The 20,214-nt window shown below is 35.7% G+C and overlaps 4 protein-coding genes across 4 annotated transcripts; 3 read left to right on the top strand and 1 right to left on the bottom strand.

Annotated features, from left to right (window-relative positions):
* Positions 1–304: 304 nt before the first annotated feature.
* On the top strand, positions 305–3,439 carry LOC149387288 (SH3 domain-containing protein 2-like). Its single transcript, XM_089622842.1, has 10 exons — positions 305–582; positions 1,175–1,297; positions 1,386–1,455; positions 1,543–1,694; positions 1,826–1,927; positions 2,058–2,258; positions 2,368–2,430; positions 2,548–2,703; positions 2,825–2,899; positions 3,169–3,439. The coding sequence occupies exons 1-10, from the start codon at positions 523–525 to the stop codon at positions 3,283–3,285; spliced, it is 1,119 nt and encodes a 372-aa protein (XP_089478968.1). The 5' UTR covers positions 305–522; the 3' UTR covers positions 3,286–3,439.
* Positions 3,440–4,187: 748 nt separating this feature from the next.
* PSAN (photosystem I reaction center subunit PSI-N, chloroplast, putative / PSI-N, putative (PSAN)) lies at positions 4,188–5,233 on the top strand. Its single transcript, XM_089622843.1, has 3 exons — positions 4,188–4,620; positions 4,732–4,857; positions 5,012–5,233. The coding sequence occupies exons 1-3, from the start codon at positions 4,333–4,335 to the stop codon at positions 5,099–5,101; spliced, it is 504 nt and encodes a 167-aa protein (XP_089478969.1). The 5' UTR covers positions 4,188–4,332; the 3' UTR covers positions 5,102–5,233.
* A 695-nt stretch (positions 5,234–5,928) lies between these two features.
* On the bottom strand, positions 5,929–10,958 carry LOC149387290 (squalene synthase 2-like). Its single transcript, XM_089622841.1, has 13 exons — positions 10,603–10,958; positions 9,609–9,651; positions 9,264–9,353; positions 8,988–9,063; positions 8,671–8,740; positions 8,304–8,447; positions 8,096–8,200; positions 7,742–7,888; positions 7,385–7,460; positions 6,720–6,808; positions 6,476–6,567; positions 6,319–6,361; positions 5,929–6,230 (listed from the first exon to the last, which is right to left on the bottom strand). Exons 1-13 carry the CDS (start codon positions 10,798–10,800, stop codon positions 6,162–6,164), a joined length of 1,242 nt encoding a protein of 413 aa, XP_089478967.1. The 5' UTR covers positions 10,801–10,958; the 3' UTR covers positions 5,929–6,161.
* A 4,329-nt stretch (positions 10,959–15,287) lies between these two features.
* LOC149387291 (MATE efflux family protein) lies at positions 15,288–20,155 on the top strand. Its single transcript, XM_089623039.1, has 14 exons — positions 15,288–15,852; positions 16,133–16,227; positions 16,366–16,474; positions 16,623–16,678; positions 17,128–17,183; positions 17,484–17,622; positions 17,803–17,940; positions 18,010–18,078; positions 18,167–18,277; positions 18,458–18,586; positions 18,940–19,017; positions 19,458–19,529; positions 19,628–19,690; positions 19,814–20,155. The coding sequence occupies exons 1-14, from the start codon at positions 15,414–15,416 to the stop codon at positions 19,916–19,918; spliced, it is 1,659 nt and encodes a 552-aa protein (XP_089479165.1). The 5' UTR covers positions 15,288–15,413; the 3' UTR covers positions 19,919–20,155.
* The last annotated feature ends 59 nt before the right edge of the window (positions 20,156–20,214 follow it).

The raw sequence follows: 20,214 nt of genomic DNA on the forward strand, positions 1-20,214 counted from the left end.
AGATTTTTCTATAAGAAATAAATAGACTTTTTTTATTTATTTTGATTTTCTTCCTCTCAACCAAACAATATAATTGATTTATTTCCATAATTTAATCTCTTAATCTTAATTCATATATTATCTTTCCCTCCTATCAAACACGAAAAATTCATCCACAGTTGTCTCTATTTTTTCAACATTTAGGAATAATACATGCTTTGAGATTAGTTAGCACCGTTACAAATGATTCCGTTCTATTCTATAAAACAAAACCAGCCTAATCATTTCATAAAAATTGAACAAGAAAACAAACAAACACAAATAATAGAACTAGGAGAACTTTTCCTTTGATTTATATATACTTTTTTTTTCTTTCCCTCCCTTAAAATGGAAAAAAAGTACACAACAAACAATTACCAAACATGAGTTGGTTTGAACTTTGAAATCATTCTTCATTTCTTCTTTTTTCAACACACGTAATCTTCTCGAACCAGAGCTTAGTTCAGAGAGATAGAGAGAGAGAGAGCGCTACTTGGTTCTTCAATGGAGGCTATCAGAAAGCAAGCTTCGAGACTCCGCGAACAGGTCGCTAGGCAACAACAGGTCTCTTATTCTTAGCCTTGCCATTGAAAACCCTAGCTTTGCTTTTTCTCTGTTCTTACAGCTAGATCCGATTATATTTTCGTCCATTTAAACATTTTCTGTGATTAGATCGGTATCCATGATTCTCTGTTATTTTTATGACGCAAGTTCGTTTTTTTTTTTTTTTCTTTTCTTGTCAGTACTCTGAAGTTTTTGTCTTTCTCCAACGGTCTGATTACGACCGGCTTCGAAAAGCCAATCAGTTTTTCGCCTGTGGTTATACAGTTGATAAGATTTTGGTTAGCTATGTAAAAAGAAACTAGCGCGGGTTTAGAGGTTTAAGCGGGGTTTTTGATTGAGCGATTTCGTTATTTGTATTAAAATAAACGCTGAGAAGAAGGAACTTTTTTGCATTTCATTTTAAGAGTTGGAATGTTGAGATCGATGTCATTGTGAATGAAATCATAAACATTGGTGTAGATATGATTTGTCATTGTTACTGATTAATTCTGTTTGTGTTTCTTTTTCTTCTAACAAGCATCTATGTTATGCTTTTGTCTTCTTTATAATTGCTTAAAACTAAAGTGTTAATCGTTATATTGATTGTCCATAGGCCGTACTGAAACAGTTTGGAGCCGGTGCATATGGCGGTTCGGATAATTTAGTGACTGATGAGGCAGAGCTTCATCAGCATCAGAAACTCGAGAAGCTCTACATATCAACTCGTGCCGGCAAGGTTTGATCTCTTGTTCATTCCGTATTGTCTTAGTCTTGAGATTTGGGTTCTTTGATAAGCAACCTTGAGCTTTGACTTTTTTTTTAAGCATTATCAAAGGAATATCGTTCGTGGAGTGGAAGGGTATATTGTCACCGGGTCCAAACAGGTCGAGATTGGTGAGATCGCCAAACTTTTTTTTCCTATTGTTTGTTTCTCGTTTTCATTACGCGGTAGAGTAAATAATAATTTTTTTTTTTCAAAAGGAACAAAGTTGTCGGAAGATAGCAGGAAATACGGGGCCGAACATGCATGTACTAGTGGAGGCACGCTTACGAGAGCCTCTCTAAGTTACGGCCGAGCTCGTGCTCAAATGGAAAAGGAACGGGGAATTCTCTTGAAAGCTCTTGGCACTCAGGTTTGAGAGGATTCGACTATTGCGATACTAAAAGGATCAATATGGTTGCTTGCAATACTTTTAACGATTCAACCAATCTACTTTTTCTCTAGCAAGGCAGTCTATAATGTGCTTCATTCATATAATGTCAGGTCGCTGAGCCATTAAGAGCAATGATTATGGGAGCTCCACTAGAGGATGCCCGACATCTTGCTCAACGCTACGATAGAATGCGACAAGAGGCTGAAGCTCAGGTATCCTTGATAAATCTCTCATTCTGAATTATTTTGTATTTAACTAGTTCAATTATTTTTTTTTTAAATTTTTTATATGCTTGTGGGAGTGCTAAAAGCATTTGATCAAACATTCTCTTAACCTAGACAGGCCATTGAAGTCTCCAGACGCCAGACAAGGGCGAGGGAAACGCCTGGTAATGCCGAGAATGCCATGAAACTGGAAGCCGCCGAAGCAAAGCTTCAAGAGCTTAAATCGAACATGACAACGCTGGGGAAGGAAGCTTCTGCTGCAATGGCTGCTGTGGAATCTCAGCAGCAGAGACTGACTCTCCAGAGATTAGTCGCCATGGTAATACGAGTTCCATACTAAACTCACCTTTTGTTGAACACATTATTTCCGTAAGAAGCTCTTGGAACCGAATCTTAATCTTGGCTGATTCTTTGTTTGGGGTTAAAAGGTTGAAGCAGAGCGCACTTATCATCAGAATATCCTTCAAATACTCAATGAGCTTGAAGGCGAGGTATTCAATGATTTTTCTAAAATAAAATAGAATTGTACCCTGTAATTTATTATTTCTGTGATTGCTAGATGGCTGAATATGGTCATAATTTTTTTTTTTTTTGGTTTTGTTTGAAAGATGCTATCAGAACGACAACGGATTGAAGGACCTCCCAGCTCCACTGTCGAAAACACAGCACCGCCGCCTCCAACTTATGAAGAAGTGAATAATGGTGTTTATGCTTCTAAAAAATCTAACGGAAGAACAAAAGACGGAGATTACTTTTTAGGAGAGGTTAGCAATTCAAGATTGAATGACAATAGTATTTTTTTTTGCTTTAAATAATGAAAACGATGCTACTTCAAAGGTTGGTCAATGCATTGCCTTAAAAGGTGTTAATGAATTTTGCTTGCAGGTTATCCATTCATATAAAGCTGAATCAGAAGTCGAGCTGAATTTGTCAGTTGGTGACTGTGTTGTTGTTCGACAGGTTTGTTCGGTTTAATATAAAATTCCCAATGAACTGTTTTTCCATTACCTTTTCATTGGGAAACATGGCTCGAGGGTTTAAATATAGAAGAACAAGATGATCTGATTACGAGATAGTTCTATGAATACAGTGTTTATTTTTATAGTGAAATAAAAAAGCCAAAAACTATATCTTGCATGTAGAAAATTCAAATTGCAATTGAAACTGGACCTAGTGGAAAATTGAAAAGTGTTTTGAATGAAAGAATATATATTCTTTTTGTTTCGCAGGTTTTGGATCACGGTTGGGCCGAAGGTGAATGCAATGGAAAAGCGGGTTGGTTTCCGTTCGGATACATCGAAAAAAGGGAACGTATTCTCGCAAGCAAAATGGCTGAAGTCTTCTAGTCATACATGATTTGGCTCCTGAACTAAACAAATAGAGATTCTTTTGTATGTGTTGTGTTACTCAAAACTTGAACTTTGTTTGCTATGTTCTAACGTATAGAAGTATAAAGAGTTAATATATGGGTTTATTATGCCTTTTTGTTCTCCTTCACAATAGTAGTTGGTTATCAGGGGTTTCGAGTTAGTTGTGTAAAAAACTGGTTTTTTTTTTTTTTGGCCCGTAAGAATTGCTTAAAACACTAAGCCTAATTAAAAGATACTCTGTCAGAGCATCTATTTTAATATTAAAAGGTAGATTTTTTTATTTTTTTTTATTTTTTTTTTGTGGGACTCTTTTTGCATCGGTATTAATATGAGTGCTGCTAGGCAATTCTCAATATTCACGTTGCTTCTTTTTTTTTTTTTTTTTTGTCCTCCCTTTTCAATACACGTTAACATTCAGATTGCTAGTTGCCATATGTACGTCTTTTTTGCTGGAAAAGGGTAGAATATATACATCTAGCTATTACATATATTGATATATATATATAAAATAATAAAATACATTAATAACAATTAGTATCAATAATAAAAATAACAATTGATATTACATATTATCAAATGTTTATTGATAATGTATTTACTTGTCTATGTGCTATTAGCTATTTAAACTAGAATATCAAAAGCGCGAGATGCCGAGAATTCAATCCTTGGTTATCATATTCAACAATTTTCTATAACATTTTCCTTTTCTCGTATTCAAAATGAAATTCCGGGCATAGAACTTTAGATTCCAAATGTGGGTCCAAAATTCAAGACAACCACATGAGCTGATGTGGCACAACAAAGTGGCAGGGTGAGAAATATGGTTGCCAATGAGAGTGAGGCAATCTCACCTTATCCACACTCCAACCACATTCTTTCATTTTGCTGATCACAAACTCTCCTTATCAAAAATCCACATACTCAAACAAAAAAAACCAACCAACCCACTAATTGCCTTTGTGTAGTAAAGCGAGACTAACCAAAAAAGAAAAAGAAAAGGAGAGCTAGAAGAAAAAGAGAAGAATGGCAGCCATGAACTCAAGTGTGTTGGCGTGTAGTTATGCCATATCAGGGACAGGAATGAATGAGCTGAGCTCAAAGGCCATATGTTGTGCAAGCCCAGTTGGGCTTGGTGCCCAAAAAATGCCTGTGATCAAGGCACAGCAAGCCAAGCCCTCATCGGAGCAAAAGACCGATGGCCGGAGAGCCGCCATGATGTACCTCGCCGCCACTCTCTTCACCGCCGCCACTGCCTCGAGCTCCAAAGCCGGCGTCATCGAAGAGTATCTCGAGAAGAGCTTGGCCAACAAGGTAACTAACTATTTTTTTTTTTAACTTAATTTTAATTTTATCAAACAGACAGAATATGATCCATATGAATTATTTGGGATTTGATTTATTTTTATTTTTATTCTGTTTTAGGAATTGAATGACAAGAAGAGATTGGCAACAAGCGGTGCAAACTTTGCCAGGGCATACACTGTTCAGTTTGGGACTTGCAAGTTCCCTGAGAACTTCACTGGCTGCCAAGATCTTGCCAAGCAAAAGGTTAATTTAATTTACTTTTGTTTAATATGACTTCATTGATACCTTTTTTTCTTCTTCTATATAGTGAAAGCATGACCCTTTTTATTATTATTATTATTACTATTTAATACCATTTTCTAATGCTTTACTCTCTTGTGGTGTTGATTTGATGCAGAAAGTTCCATTTATCTCTGATGACTTGGAGTTGGAATGCGAAGGCAAAGACAAATACAAGTGTGGTTCCAATGTATTTTGGAAATGGTAGATGAGAAAAAAAAAAGAAAAAAAAAGAGAAGAAAAGATATAGAGATCTTTCAATGTTCAAACTTCAACTGGCTTTCTCTTCTATATGTATTTAAATTTCCTGTGAAAAATTATTATTATATTCTCTTCTCTAGTCCTTTTTTTTTCTTCTTCCCCTTGTTTGATTTTTTACCATTGAACAGAACAGAGTAACAGACAGACAAAGTATAAGCGTAGCTTGAACCTGATAACCTTGAAAAACATGTCATTGTTTTTAATACAAGATGACTCATTTTGGGGAGTTCATGTTGAAAAATACTAAAAAAAAGCAGAAGTTGAAGTGAAAATAAATGCAAACCTACTCATACGATTTTAAACGCGTGACAGCCACATTTGATCATATTCAAAATTTCAAATGAGGCCTGGGTGAAGTTGAGAAAGAAACAAAAGAGCCTTCAATGACGAGTGGTTTAAGAAATAACGAAGAACAATACATCAATATTGTACAGGGGGTTTCATGGTATTTATCTTGAAGATCAGGGACACAAATACCTTGTACTTTTTATACTAGCAAAAAGAAAAAAAAATTGTTGATATTTGCAGTTGGCATTTCATGTAATTTATGAAATTACCTATGAAATTAAATTTATGTTCTCTTAACTTTGACCAATTTTCTATGATTTATTTATCCTTAAATTTGATCCACTGTCAACTCTTTCTCTGCAAAAACCTTGCAGTGTCTTTACTCACCGCTATTTATGCATACCTCTACAAAATCAGTAGGAGATGGAGCGAAATGCGAATGATGTAAGAAAAAACATATTTTATTTTTTTACTGAAGTAAATGAGAAAGATACAAGTAACACCTTCTATTACATAAAGACAATGTTAAACACTTTCACAAATGTTTCGAAGAAAAATCACAAACATTAATTTATCTCTAAGGCATTCGTTGTTACAAGACATATTCATGTCTAAAGAACCCTGAATATAAGAGTCTGTCGATTATGACACAAAACAAGTTGTTTATTGCTGTAAAAAAATTGGCCAAGAATATTACTCATTTTCAGATGAAACTTACCCTAGTTAATCTGTCTGTACCCAGAAAGATAGGCAATAATGATGGCCAGTATAACCACCATCATGAATATCTGTATTTAAATTGAGAATCGGTTAGTTAATCCAAGTCTGTCAATAAGAATAAGCATTCATTGATTTGCATTTTTTTTTGGAATTTACCAGAGTGGAAGTGTTCGACTGATTCTTAATAATGTACGATTTCCTGAGAAGTAAAAAAATGTTAGTGGGAAAATGTGAGAACTTGAAAATAAATAAGATAAAAAATAAAAAGATTGACCGATGTTTAAAAAAAAAAGATTCGAAATTCGAGAAATACCTCTTTGTGAGGGCACCGGAGTCTCGGCATAGTTTCTGAATCGCATCGACCCTGCTCAACGTGTTGTTTGCATTCGGATCGTTGTCGTCAACCTATAGTCAGTTCTCACTAAATTAATGTCCTAATCTATGAAAACAAAAGCTTTGCAACGCAATACGCTCCGAAAGTCATATACATGTGTATGAAATGGCGAGTTAAAAAAAAAAAAAAATAATGTTTTGGGTAGATTTGAGAATTTCCGTACCTTGGACTTGATCACACACGAGAAGTCGTAAAAAGCACGGTAAATATCGGTCATCGTATATGTTCGGTCAATGATTTTAGCAGTGAGACCTGCAAGTTATGAGCAGTGTGAGATCAACTTCACATACTAACGTCTAAAGAGAAATTAGGGCTGGGAGAACTTATAATAATTAGTACGTAGTTTTTAGGAGTTATTTTTTATTAATTACTCACATGTTAGTCTATAAATAGAAGTTAGAAATAATCACTTCAGAGGAAAAAAAATAGGTTTCAGGGAAGCTAAGCTTTTGAGAGAGTTCCGGATCTCTCGAATGCCCGGGTTTTTCTTGTAATTCTTATTGTTTTATATAAGAATATGGAAGCTTCTTATCACAACGCTTCCGTGAACAAGCATATAAAGATAAGGCTCTTCTTAAATCATGAAGTCAGTGTGCAACAAAAGACGGTATATAAAGAAGCTGAAAAGAGTCCTAGAGGATGATTATAGTGTCTCACAGCCATTTGGAAACTATTTAGGCTTGTGTTGCAAACTTAGTTGAGTGGATAGGCAATATTATCTTCTTATATATATATATATATATATATATATATATGATTTGAGCTACTTAATTTTTTTTTTCTCTCAGTTTCAACGAAGGTAAGATGAGCAGAGTAAATGAATCTTACCACGCCTCAACTTCACTACACCTCTGAAGACTTCAACGTTATTATAGCACATTGCAAGAGTGCCGATTGCCATGACCTATCAAATAATTTACGAGTCAAGCAACCAAAAAGGAAAATTTTCTGATTTATAAGAGGACTAATTGTTCAACAAATAAGACACATAATTTGAAAATTCGACCAAGAGAAATACTTAGTCCAATTTTAATTTTAATAAATCCATTTTTTTTCTTCTTGAAATTATGTAGTGTGATGAGTTATATTTAAGATATAGAGGAGTTTGTTTCATTGATAATATTCATGATCCGTTGCTCTTGTATTTGTAACAAGTTTATGATATTATATAACAGCATTCTCTACCTGAGGGATACCGCAAAATCGGAATATTGCTGGACTTTTTAAAGCAGACATGTACGTCAAGCAATCTTCCACATGAATTAAGGCATTGGTGACCATGTCGTTTAAGCAATGCACCGCCTTCACTGAATTCTCCTCATATTTCAAATCCTGAATTGTAGTAAAAATATAAAATAAGAAAACAATCCAGCGGAGAAAGAAATTTCCTCCTACGAATTCATGTCCTTACTCAAAATTAGACAATGGGAAGACATTGTTTTCTGTACCCAGGTCTATAAAGTTTAAAATGGTTACCTATATAAATTCAATAAAAACTACAAAATCTGAAGCATAATGAGATTCTATATATAGCCCCACCTCAAGTTTATTTACGTATTTGCTCCAAGTTTGGCGTGGCCAAAACATACGTGACCTTGGTATCTCGTTGATATCTTCAAGATAATCTCGGATGATGTTTGCTTTCTGTCATATATAGGAGGACTCTTTGCATTAAGATCAAATTCCAGTCAAAAGTAAAGATGAGAATTGAAGTGTGATTTATTTATTGCAGATATCATCACTATACCTGAAGAAACAAACCCATCGAGTTTGAAAGTTCATCCGTTTGTAGATCCTCAGCACCAGAGGCATGGAAAAGCTTGGACAAACCTAAGCCAACAAGTCCTGCTACATAGTGGCAATATTCATCGTAGTCATCAACTGTTTCTACCTGCAAGATAAACCAAAGCAGCTTCAAATCAGTCATATTGAGTTCCATATACTAATATAAACATGTGATTGTTTAGTGAAAGATGCAAATAAGAGTTCCGAATTGATTCTTTGGCTACGCTTAGACTTACAAACCTGTAGCTACATCTCAAGATGATTACTCGCACTTGTTACACATAATTACCAAATTGAAAGTACACGAGAAGTTGCAATGCATTACAAACCTCTTTGCAAATAAATTTTGCCATTCCAACCCCCATTCTGTGGGTAATATCCTCAATTGCCTCCTGATAACTGCACAATTGAAGCATTACACGTATGCCATAAGCACTCACGTTCAAATGGTGAACCCCAAAAGTAAATAGCACCTTGAAAAACAAAATTTAGGCGCTTCATAGTAAAAATAAATTCAAAAGTAAAAGCTGACTATGAAACAATGCTTCATCCTCAAAAAACAAGATTGAATGGCATTTTTATAAGATGGGACATCGAGTTTGGAAAAATCAACGAGAAGTCCTATTGCAAGAAGTTATTGACTAACCCTTTCCCAAGTTCCAGAAATGCAGTTGAAACATGATGAAACTGGTCCATGAGAACTCTGTAGTGCTCGGTGCCACCTAAAAATAAAAGGAGCAAAAATTCGGTATGACTGAAATTCAGAGACGATATTTTAGTACCAAACCATGTTCTGACAGAAAAAACTCATTTTACAATCTCAATATTCACAACACACGGGAATCACCAATTTTCATTGCATTTCAGAAGATCTTACACGCATGTAATAAATTTGACAATGTAAGGAGATATCAAAACTCACATGAAAAATGCCAGTCAGGATTATATATATGGCCGTGAAATTCTTTGAGAATCGGCAGTTTAACATCGTTAGCTATGCTTGTATCGTCCTCTGTAAAATCATCAAAAAATCAATTTGTGATATTACGTATAAATAGATTAAATATGAAATGTGCGCTCATACCACAAGCCAAAAGACTCGAAGGAAATTAGCAGGCATCGTGATGTCGAGTTGATAACTTGACGAATGAAGTTTACGAAATTGCAAATCAAACTTATCAACTTGACATGTAAAGTATTCCTTGTTATCATTTGTTTATGATGTAACTATTGAGCTGTCGGATGGTTAAAGACAATAGGGACTAACCAACAGTGTCGAGGGCGCGAAGAACCAGGTAAAATATACACACCTGCAAAACAACAAAAATCATTGATATTTAGGAAGAAGATATTAAATTCCGTTTACAGGAAAATATAACTGAACTGCGATTATACTTGGTAATACTCATTCTAGGCAAGAAAAAAAATAGAGTCGTGGAAGAGCGGCCACACAGACAAGACTATGCAAAACACCAAAAAAAAAAAGGACAGTGTAGAGGATTTTTGCATATACTTCCTCTTTGCCAAATGGGCTTTTAAAGTTTCCGTCTTAAATATATTAAAAAGGCTAAAGGAAAACCAGAGACTTGTGATTACACTCCTTTCAGCGATTAGCGAGCTCAGAAAATACCAAAGCCAACCAATACTCCTATCGAAATTCTTGTTATCTTCAATTTTAACGTTCCAGTCCAACAAGTTACAACGTTAAGGTGATGAAAGGCATAGTGTGCTTAAATTAAATGCTTTTCACAATATTTTTTTTTATCTCGCCGTCAGTAATGTAAAGATAGACTCGTTGAAACTTGAAACTGCATTTTTTTTTCAGATAATAGGCCACATAACAATAATACAAGAAGATCCTCATCCAAATTTTCAAAGCTGCTTTCATTCGCAACCGGGATTCAAAGAACATTAAAAAAAAAAACGAAATCCGATAAAATAATCACTGATGTTTGAATCCAGAAATCCACCACACAACAGTCCGATTTCGATCCTACTTTCGCATATTTATCTACAGCCTCCAAATACTACATGCAATCACTTAGCAGCCAAAAAAAAAAAAAAGTAGAACACCATAAAATTGACAAAGTGCGACGATCGAACCAGAAAACTCCCAACAATCCGTACCAAATCACGTTTCGCATCAACGACGAGAAACAAATAATTTTTTTTTTTCCAAAATACAAGCACAGGAGTGACGAATAGAAACGACGAGAAAAAGGAAAGAGACAAAAAAAAAACGATGGTTTCAAATGACTCACAGCGTCTCGGAGATCAGGACCGAGCTGTTGAATGACGAGAGCGAAGCTACGAGAGACCTTGTGAAGCATGGAATAACAAAATCCCCAGTGTGGCTCAGGAGGGATTTGCTTCTCGGCGTGCCTCGCCGCCATTTTCAGCTTCAGAAGCGGATAAAAATCGTCTGGGTGCTTTAGCAACGTCCCTACCAATCCCGCCATTGACGATCACAGATCTCACGGATCGCAGAGACTCTCTGTTCTTTCTCTTTTTTCTTTTTTTTTTTTTCTCGAAGGATTTTGGATTTGTTTGTTTTGGTGAGGATTCTTTTGTAAGTGTAGTTTGCGAAGCTCCCATGTGGTCCACTTTGGTGTACCGTGTACGTGATGATATAAAATAAAGAAAATCGGAAATAAACATTCGTTGAAAAAATCCGAAACTCATATTTTTTTTTATCGAAAAATTCGAAACCACATGTGTTTCAAAAACTAAACGAATAAACTACATTGGATTGCTATAAAAACAAAAAACCACAATTTTTTTTTAAAAAAAAGCAAAACCACATTGGATTGGCACTAATTCCTTTTGCTAATCTTTTTGCATCAGGTTTTTTGTTTTTTGTAATATGTATTCAATGCTAATATAATAAAATTTGTTATGTAAATGATTAAAAAAAAATTGTTATTTTCCATTAGGTTCTTTTATTTTATTTGAGCAATTTTTTAACTGTGGGTCGTTTTTTTTTTTTTTTTTTTTCTCATATTAGTTTAAGATCGAGTCTAATTATCATCAGGTCAATAATTACGATTTTCAGTATCGTTAATAATGTTATTTTCCTTCGGTGTATGAACTTGATGTCGTACGAGGTTGTGAAAACTATTGACGTCAAAACTTGATATAGGTAGTGCAAGACTTAGTTGCGGGGCTTCTTTGAAATTAATTAAACGCAAGCGTAAGGTAATTTATCTTATTATCCAACAAAAAAAACTTGATGGACAGTACCGAAAGTATTCCAATTTTGTGATCAACTGAAATGTAATTTTCGTTTCTGTGAATGGTGTCGGAAGGAACAATATTTATAACTTCTTATGTTCGTAAGCTCAAATTAGTTGTGCTAGGTGGTTCGGAACATTCTTTATCAAAGTCTTTTTAAAGATAGTTTGTGTTGGTCTTCTTAATATGATTATCGTGGTCTCAACGGCTGACAATGTTAATTGATTATAGAAGAGTTTTTAACAGAGTCGTTTATGTGATTCATTTGATTGTGAGTTTAATTTTGTTCCATTTTATCGGAATAAAATAATTTTCACATTTTGTGTCTGTTTTTACAAGTCATTATTGAAGGGGGTATGGATCGTGATTAATGTATCTTATTTTTTAAAAAATGAAAATATACAAAAATTATCATGTAGAAAGAAAAAGCCATGCGTTGAGCTGTGTATGGGTATCACTTTTCTTTATTAATTTTTCTTTTGTTAGCATTATTAAATATTATTTTGTATACTATAGTATGTGGTGGATATTTTTCTAATTTTTATTTACAGATTACAGGTGTAGTACAGGCGGATGAGTATTAAAAAACACAAGCCTTTACCTTAAAAAAATAAATTAAAAAAACACACACACACACGCGCAAGCCTGTCTATGAGAACGTGAAATACGACCAACGGAAATCCTCAGGAATTTGTGGTTGTTCTTTTTTTTATCTTTCAGTTGTGATTTTTTATTGAACAGAAAAAAAAAACAAATTATGAAACTTTTTTATTTTATTTTCATATTGCGTATATTACTTATTTATTCCTATTGCTTTTAAATGTTTATCTATTGCAAATAAAAATAAATAAATAAAATCTGCCATTGTTTGTTTAAATGAATGTTTATCATATTTGTCTTCTGAGTTCATATTATGTCTCTGCCATTCGTCGTTGGATTCATTCATGTATATACCCTGACTAGGAATGGCAACGGGTACGGGTATAACCGGGTACAACAATACCGGACCCGTACCCGCCAGGAAAAAAACCCGTTAACCCGTACCCGTTAACCCGTTAGATTCTAACGGGCGGGTAACGGGTACACCCGCCGGGTTTCGGGTGACAAATCTTGAACCCGTTAGCCCGTTAGCCCGTTAGGAAAGAAAAAAAAAATTGTGTTTAAAATAGGAAAAATAAATGTCATACAAATAATAATCCAAAAGTAAAAAACGTGGGTTTGGCTGCTGCTCAGTGAAGAAAAAGTTGTGTTTAAAACTAGGTTAAAACTTAAGTCCGTATATATATACTTTTTCTAACGGGCGGGTTAACGGGCTAACGGGTCGGGTAAACACTTACCGTACCCGTACCCGTACCCGTTAAAGTCTTAACGGGTATTACCCGGTAGCCCGTTAACCCGTTAAGAACGGGTATTACCCGACCCGTTTTGACCGGGTAACGGGCGGGTTGACGGGTCTCGGGTAATACTGCCATTCCTAACCCTGACTAAACTCGTATTATGTAACTTCCATATATATATATATATATATATATATATATATATATATATATGTCATAGACTTTGGATTTTATTATAATTTATTATTGTTTTCTTAGCATTTGGTGTTTGAGCACACAAATTCATCCATATTATATCTTTGGCATTTAAAAGGATCTCCGTTGAATCTTTCATTAGTCGTTCAAAGCGCACTCATTAGTGGTAAAACCTTTAGTTTCACACCAATGTAGCACAATATAGACGACTATTGAGATATATATTGAACTTTAAACGCGCTTAGGTTGAAGCTGAATTAAAGATAAGGTATTAATAAGTGAACTCTTTGATAACGACTTAGTCACTTACAAATTACAATGGTCTCATTCCACATTGTCCCATACATTGACGAAACTGGCAGATATTAATAGGCGTCCATTACAAAAATAACTAATTTATATATTTGACATTGCTAAATAACTGACAGTTAGTAAATCTTAAATAAATTGTCATTTTCATATATTTACAAACGTAAATTTAAGATAAATAGTCACTTTTATATATTATGTCACGTCATCATTTACGGTTATTTATTTAAGATTTATCAAACGTTGACTATTTATCAATGTCAAGCGTTTAAATTGGTTATTTTTCTAATTATACGTATTAATAATTCAATTTTTATAGTTACGTCCCATAGTATACACGATTATATGATATACCCAACTTTTATTACATACAGTTATTAGGTTTATGATCATAGAGGTATAGCCTGTGTTAAATGTTTGTAAACTGAAGAGGCGTAGTTTTACTTTGAATTGACATGTTGGAGCATTTTCAATTATATGCAAACTTTTGTTGCAAAATGCATTTTTTATTATTGAATAGCTTTGTACATCTCCGATCAATCTCTATTTTACCTCTTTAAATAATATTCCAAATATATTCTTTCACACTATATTTTTTTTATAATTATAATTTTTAACTTTTACTATTTTTATATTTTACAAATTTACCCTAACAAATTTATGTTTTTATTTTTTTTATAGGGAAAACCGAGAATTCCATTAGAAAGAAGTGATTACAATCACTAATGCAGACTTTGAAAGTCCCAAAACAGAGATGCTCATGATCTCGGACTGAACCGAACCCATCAATAAGAACATATGAAAGCGATCATGGGGTTTAAACGTGGCTTGAAATCCAACAATGGAAAACCAACAAAGCACACAACTAATCGAGCACAACATCAGCTCTTTGACAAAAACCTCTATGGTTGATAGGCAAACCCGAACAACCAAGAGCACAAGCCCTCGAAAGAGAGTCTCAAACCTGCATAAACGCTTGTCTAACATGAATTCCATTACGGAAGGCTGAACGATGGCTAATCCAACTTCAGAAACCAGATAGCTATTGCAAAAAGCAAAGAAAACAGGGAAATTACAACCAAAACAAACACAAAAGACACCACCCAAAGAACAATCGTAACCAAGACCCAAACAACCTGTCACTCGGCAAGCTTCAATGACTCGAACCCACGGCGTGGAGCACCTCCAGGAAGAGACGACGAAGGAAACGCACTGGACGGGGATAGCGATCCTGAGCTTGCTGTTGGGTCGGACCGCCTTGCTGGCGGCAGCGCTGGGGGCGGCGGTGGCGAGGCCGGGCCTGGTGGTGGACGCGGTGGTGCCGACCGGAGCTCTGGTGATGGAAGGGGGCTGGGGCGGGGCTCTTGGCGGCGGCCAGCCTCTGGAGCGTGGTCAGAGTGGTTGAGACCGCCTTCGAGGTTGGCGGTCGACGGATCTGAATCGGCGGTGGCGAGCGGCCTCTGCGACGAAGAAACGGAGAAACGGCATCCACTGAAAAGGGGGTCTCGTGGAGAATCGCCCTCCCCTCCGGACCGGAGCCGCGACAGCGACGGCGTCCGAACTCAGAGGGGCGGCGGCGGCGGCGATCACCCCAGCTAGATCTAGATCTAGATCTAAGTTGCTCTAGAGAGAGAGAGAGAGATAGTTTTTTTTAAGCTAACTTCTAACAAATTTATGTTTTCGTATTAAATCTTTTAGACATAACCTAACTAAAAAAAACCCGCCAAACGAAAACTCTTCAAAATTAAAAATTAAAAACAAAGCAAAAAAAGGCCGGGAAAACTCAGTAATCGTCCAGGTGGCATCGCCGTTGGACTAAAAAAAAAAAAGAGAAAAAAAAAAGTAAATACAAAATTACAAAGTACGGAAAAGTCTCAAAAACCTTCTTCCTTTCCCTGCCTCTTCTTCCCAAACCTTTCGTGTCCGTACACGCTTCGTACTTCTATTTCCAATTCACTTTCCCCAACTTTCGCGGGGAGGGAAAGAGAAAAGCGAACGTAATGATTCGACAGGTTCACTTCCTGCAAAACCCTAGCCTCATCAAGCCTAGCTCTCCGTTGCTCTCCGATCTTCGGAAAGTCCGTCTTCCTCAATCGCCGCCGCGACTCCGCCGCATTCCGGTCTTGCGACTCTCATCGGGAAACTACGATCTCCGTCTTCGCTGCATCGCCTCCGGGAAAGAGAACATCGACGAGCTGATCGATCGACGCGACGGCGACGAAGGAAGCAGTGAAAGAGTAGAAGAATACGATAGAGAAAATGGAGCAGTGGTGGAGGCGAAGGGAGAGGAGCTGGAGAGCCAGGGAATGTGGAAGCAGATCAAGGAGATCGCCATGTTCACCGGACCTCTGACAGGGCTCTGGATTTGCGGTCCGCTCATGAGTCTCATCGACACGGCGGTTATTGGACAAGGAAGCTCAATAGAGCTCGCAGCTTTAGGTATAATCGCTTCACCTATCTTCCATTTACACTGTAGTTGTCTGGAAATGGATATTAAGATGAAACATTTAGTTAATTCATGTTTGCTTGCTATAAACTTCGTTTAATTGATCTTTTTGTGTTGTTGTTTTAGCCAGTGGATTATGTTAAAATTTTAAATATTGTGCGTTTATATGTTGAATGTCATGTATGTTGAGCCAAGTACTTAATAGTATATACATGTTAGTATTGGATATGGTCTAATATATCTATTCTGTCTTTGTGTATGAATAATGTGCAGGTCCGGGAACGGTTTTGTGCGATAATTTGAGTTATATATTCATGTTTTTATCTATTGCCACTTCAAATATGGTTGCCACTTCACTTGCCAAAGAGGTTGGATTTATTTTTCTTTCACTCTTTCTAGACTACTTGGTTATAGTGTGCAGATTTCATGTAACACAAGTGTCGTAGGAGTTCAATAAAACCATCTGTTAATTTCTTCTCATTATTTACAATTTCTTAACACTGCAGGACAAGAATGAGGTGCAACATAACGTGTCCGTCTTACTCTTTGTTGGACTGTGTTGTGGCTTATTTATGCTTTTGTTCACAAGATTATTTGGTCCATGGGCACTAACTGGTAAAAATCTTTATATGATTTCGAACTCACCTTATGACAACAGACAAAGAGTGCTTGGTTTCTTTCTCATTTATTTATAGGAGTTAGCTGAAAATCACAAGTTTGTAAGGAATCCAGTGACTGATGAATCTGATTCTAATTCATTCAGCCTTTGCCGGAGCAAAGAATTCACAACTTGTACCTGCAGCAAACACTTATGTTCAGGTAGATATTTCTTCTCCCTTGGACATAAATTTTTCGTTTTCTTAAAAACATTGAGTCGACAAATGAATTGTAAAAACACGACAAAGCATACTCATTCAACATGAAAATTCAACTTTTACTCAACAATAATATCGAACTTTACTGAGACTTGGTTCATTATTTAGAACTTTTACTCGACAGTTAATATCATCTTGCAAAATATGTTTTTTTTAGAAAATAGAAACTAGATGTGATCAAATATCATCCATGTAGAACAATATATAGGAGCCGCCAAGGTGGCACTTGGAATTTTTCATAACATCATGATTAGCTTCAACCATTTTGTTTATGTCTACGTGTTCCCAATAATTTAATTCTGTTTACTACTACATTGAATTTCATGACACACACTTATGCATTTGATTCATGCGGATGGCTTCAGTAAAAGAGAGTTTTTTTTTTGTTGGTAGATTCGAGGCTTAGCATGGCCTGCTGTTCTTGTTGGTTGGGTTGCTCAAAGTGCAAGGTTACACATCTTCTCCTAATTGTCTGATGAAAGAGTTCCAAACAAAAAAAAATCTCATTTGTGTCTAGGCTAGTAAATTATCAGAATCATACATATATCTATCTTCTCTCATTTATTTATATATTTTCTTAAAAGAAAGCATTATTGAGTGCTTGATGAGATAGTGAATGTAATGAACCATGTAGTAGAATCTTCTTATAACAAGACCATTCACCATTACTTTCAATAATACTTACTTTTGGTTTTGATTTTTTACAAATCATGACTTTGTAATGTTATGTTATCACTCTGTTTCTCCAGCCTGGGGATGAAAGATTCATGGGGACCTTTGAAGGCTTTGGCTGCAGCTAGTGTCATAAATGCTGTCGGTGATATAGTCCTGTGCATGTTTTTAGGTTATGGCATTGCTGGTGCAGCATGGGCTACGATGGTATCACAGGTATGCGGAATTAATTTTTTTATGGTATGTTATGTTATATATGAATCCGTTGATACTTTCTTATTGTTGTTTTTGCTCTCCAGAATTGACACAATTCATAACTAGATTAATTTTTTTGTCACCATGATGATCTGTTTTGCTGTCATTTTCCTTAGCACATCACTAACAAAATAATTCTAGGTTGTTGCAGGGTACATGATGATTGAAGCTTTAAATAATAAAGGATACAATGCATTTTCCATCTCCGTTCCCTCTCCCGAAGAATTTTTAGCAATTGTTGGACTTGCTGCTCCAGTGTTTGTGACAATGATGGCCAAGGTTACTTACCGATTAGTCATATCAGCATATAATCTCTCTCCCTCTCTCTCATTTATTTTTATTTTGTAGGTGTCTTTCTACACCCTCCTTGTCTATTTTGCTACTGCCATGGGCACAAATACCGTGGCTGCTCATCAGGTTGGTTTCTTGATTCTAAAAAATAAAATAAATGATTCTAAGCGATTTCATGCTGATTGCATTTATATGATGTTACCATTTGTTTTAGGTCATGATTCAAACTTTCTGTATGTGCACTGTTTGGGGTGAACCTCTCTCTCAAACTGCACAATCATTTATGCCTGAGCTGATATATGGAGCTAAACGTAGTTTGGAGAAGGTTTGTGGTACATAACTAACTTCTAATCGTCAAAGTCTGAGACAGTTTCACTGTAGGCTGTCCTGAGTCAAGTTCGCAGATTTTCTTATTCTTATTTTACATTCACTACATCTACACTCATTATTGTTGTTACCCACCATCTATTAAAATATTTCTGATTACCTTTAAATATCTGGACAGGCTAGAATGCTGCTCAAGTCACTTGTGACCATTGGGGTAGTAGTTGGATTGGTTTTAGGAGTTATTGGAACTTCTGTTCCTTGGTTCTTTCCAAAGATCTTTACACGTGATCAGATGGTCATACAGAAGGTTTTAACTTCTCTCTCTCTCTCTCTCTCTCTCTCTCTCTCTCTATATATATATATATATATTGTTACACGTAAAATTGCATGGAATTTGTTACATTTTTTCTTCTGATAGAGTCGATCACATTAATCTGTATGGAGTTTTGCAAAATATCACAGCATGAACCTTCTTTCTAGCTCTGTACTCACGAAAGCTCTCAAGTGAATTATAATTACACTGTAATTCATAGTGAAACTAGTTGCGGTTATATCTGCTACTTAATTCGTGCACGGGGAAAATATTATATCTCAAAAGAACCAAGTCGTTAATGCCTTTAATATACCTAATCATTTTGCTATAATGTATGATCACTGCAGATGCACACAATTCTAGTACCATACTTTTTGGCTCTTTCAGTGACGCCTCCAACACACAGCCTAGAGGGAACACTGCTGGTATATTTCCGTGTTCTCTATTTCATTTAAGTGGCGTAATGGTGAAAAATTCACACATAACCTAATCTTTGGTGTTTTTCATATGATTAGTTAGAGTTAAGAAATTGCTGTTAATTTCATTTATTAAATTGGAACTTATAACTTTATTATAAAATTTTAAGTGGATGATATCGATCGAGTGGTCTCAAATGGAGATGGGATTGGACGAGATTCAAGTTTGGGAAATGGTTGATTTATCCATTGGTGTGAAATTAATAGTCTTGAATGTCAAGAATGATAGCATCGGGATTGTTGTATAATTTTTAAGGTTATGCCTTCTATAGGCGTGTCTTCGGGGCCAAAAGCATCAATATGCTGATCAGAAGAATAAAGATGTAATGTATGCTTCGGTTTTAAGGTAGTAACAAAACGGAATGACACTTTCAGCATTTTTTTTACAGGCTGGACGAGACCTAAAGTTCATCAGTATGTCAATGAGCGGGTGTTTTACTTTGGGTGCAATTCTTCTCATGGTAAACTCTCTTCATGCAAATTATCAATATATTTATTCGGTTTTCTACCGGCACCACGATTTATGAAACTCATCTTTGTATGTTGTACCAATTACCAGATTGTTAGCAGCAGAGGGTTCGGATTGGCCGGTTGCTGGTATGCCCTCGCAGCATTTCAATGGGTAAAAATCAAACATCCGAGATTCTTCAAAACTTTCAATTCCCTCTTTCCATTCATGTTTTCGTGAATAATTCCGTTTGAAACTTCACTCGGCTCCTTTTCTTTTCCTTTTTTGAACTTTCAGACTAGATTTTTCCTCGCTCTCAGACGTCTCCTATCACGTGATGGCATACTATATTCGGAAGATTTGTCGAAGTACAACAAAATGGAAAAACTGAAAGCTACTTAGCTAAAGATCCAACAAAAAAAACCCAATACTATGCAAGGTATGAATGGGAAACACCTGTGAATGTAGAAGATCAACTTAGCTATTGCTATTGTTGGTGAAATCACCCTGATAGGAATTAGAATAACTATTATTTATTGGCTGTAATTTCCTCGGCTGTGGGACATATACTGGCTGACCTAGTGCAGCAACTCTAGTTAACCTTTGTTGTATGTTATTATACTCCAAATATTTTTTTGCCATTTTTTATTAGTAATTCTTCGTCGTAATGTTTAGAATGGTAATTTTGTAATCACACA

The sequence above is a fragment of the Urtica dioica genome, chromosome 8 (assembly GCF_054948205.1).
Source record: "Urtica dioica subsp. dioica isolate 48M chromosome 8, U.dioica_male_clone48M_v1_H2, whole genome shotgun sequence".
NCBI classification, from domain to species: domain Eukaryota; kingdom Viridiplantae; phylum Streptophyta; class Magnoliopsida; order Rosales; family Urticaceae; genus Urtica; species Urtica dioica.

Excerpts from the sequence above, each read along its gene's own strand:
- LOC149387288 (XM_089622842.1), top strand. The coding sequence starts at position 523 with ATGGAGGCTATCAGAAAGCAAGCTTCGAGACTCCGCGAACAGGTCGCT. Across the intron at positions 2,431-2,547 it reads TCAATGAGCTTGAAGGCGAG|ATGCTATCAGAACGACAACG; the intron begins GTATTCAATGAT and ends TTTGTTTGAAAG. Across the intron at positions 2,900-3,168 it reads ACTGTGTTGTTGTTCGACAG|GTTTTGGATCACGGTTGGGC; the intron begins GTTTGTTCGGTT and ends TTTGTTTCGCAG.
- PSAN (XM_089622843.1), top strand. The coding sequence starts at position 4,333 with ATGGCAGCCATGAACTCAAGTGTGTTGGCGTGTAGTTATGCCATATCA. Across the intron at positions 4,621-4,731 it reads AGAAGAGCTTGGCCAACAAG|GAATTGAATGACAAGAAGAG; the intron begins GTAACTAACTAT and ends ATTCTGTTTTAG. Across the intron at positions 4,858-5,011 it reads AAGATCTTGCCAAGCAAAAG|AAAGTTCCATTTATCTCTGA; the intron begins GTTAATTTAATT and ends GATTTGATGCAG.
- LOC149387290 (XM_089622841.1), bottom strand. The coding sequence starts at position 10,800 with ATGGCGGGATTGGTAGGGACGTTGCTAAAGCACCCAGACGATTTTTAT. Across the intron at positions 9,652-10,602 it reads GTCCTGATCTCCGAGACGCT|GTGTGTATATTTTACCTGGT; the intron begins GTGAGTCATTTG and ends GTTGTTTTGCAG. Across the intron at positions 9,354-9,608 it reads TCGCGCCCTCGACACTGTTG|AGGACGATACAAGCATAGCT; the intron begins GTTAGTCCCTAT and ends ATGATTTTACAG.
- LOC149387291 (XM_089623039.1), top strand. The coding sequence starts at position 15,414 with ATGATTCGACAGGTTCACTTCCTGCAAAACCCTAGCCTCATCAAGCCT. Across the intron at positions 18,079-18,166 it reads ATACCGTGGCTGCTCATCAG|GTCATGATTCAAACTTTCTG; the intron begins GTTGGTTTCTTG and ends CATTTGTTTTAG. Across the intron at positions 18,278-18,457 it reads CTAAACGTAGTTTGGAGAAG|GCTAGAATGCTGCTCAAGTC; the intron begins GTTTGTGGTACA and ends ATATCTGGACAG.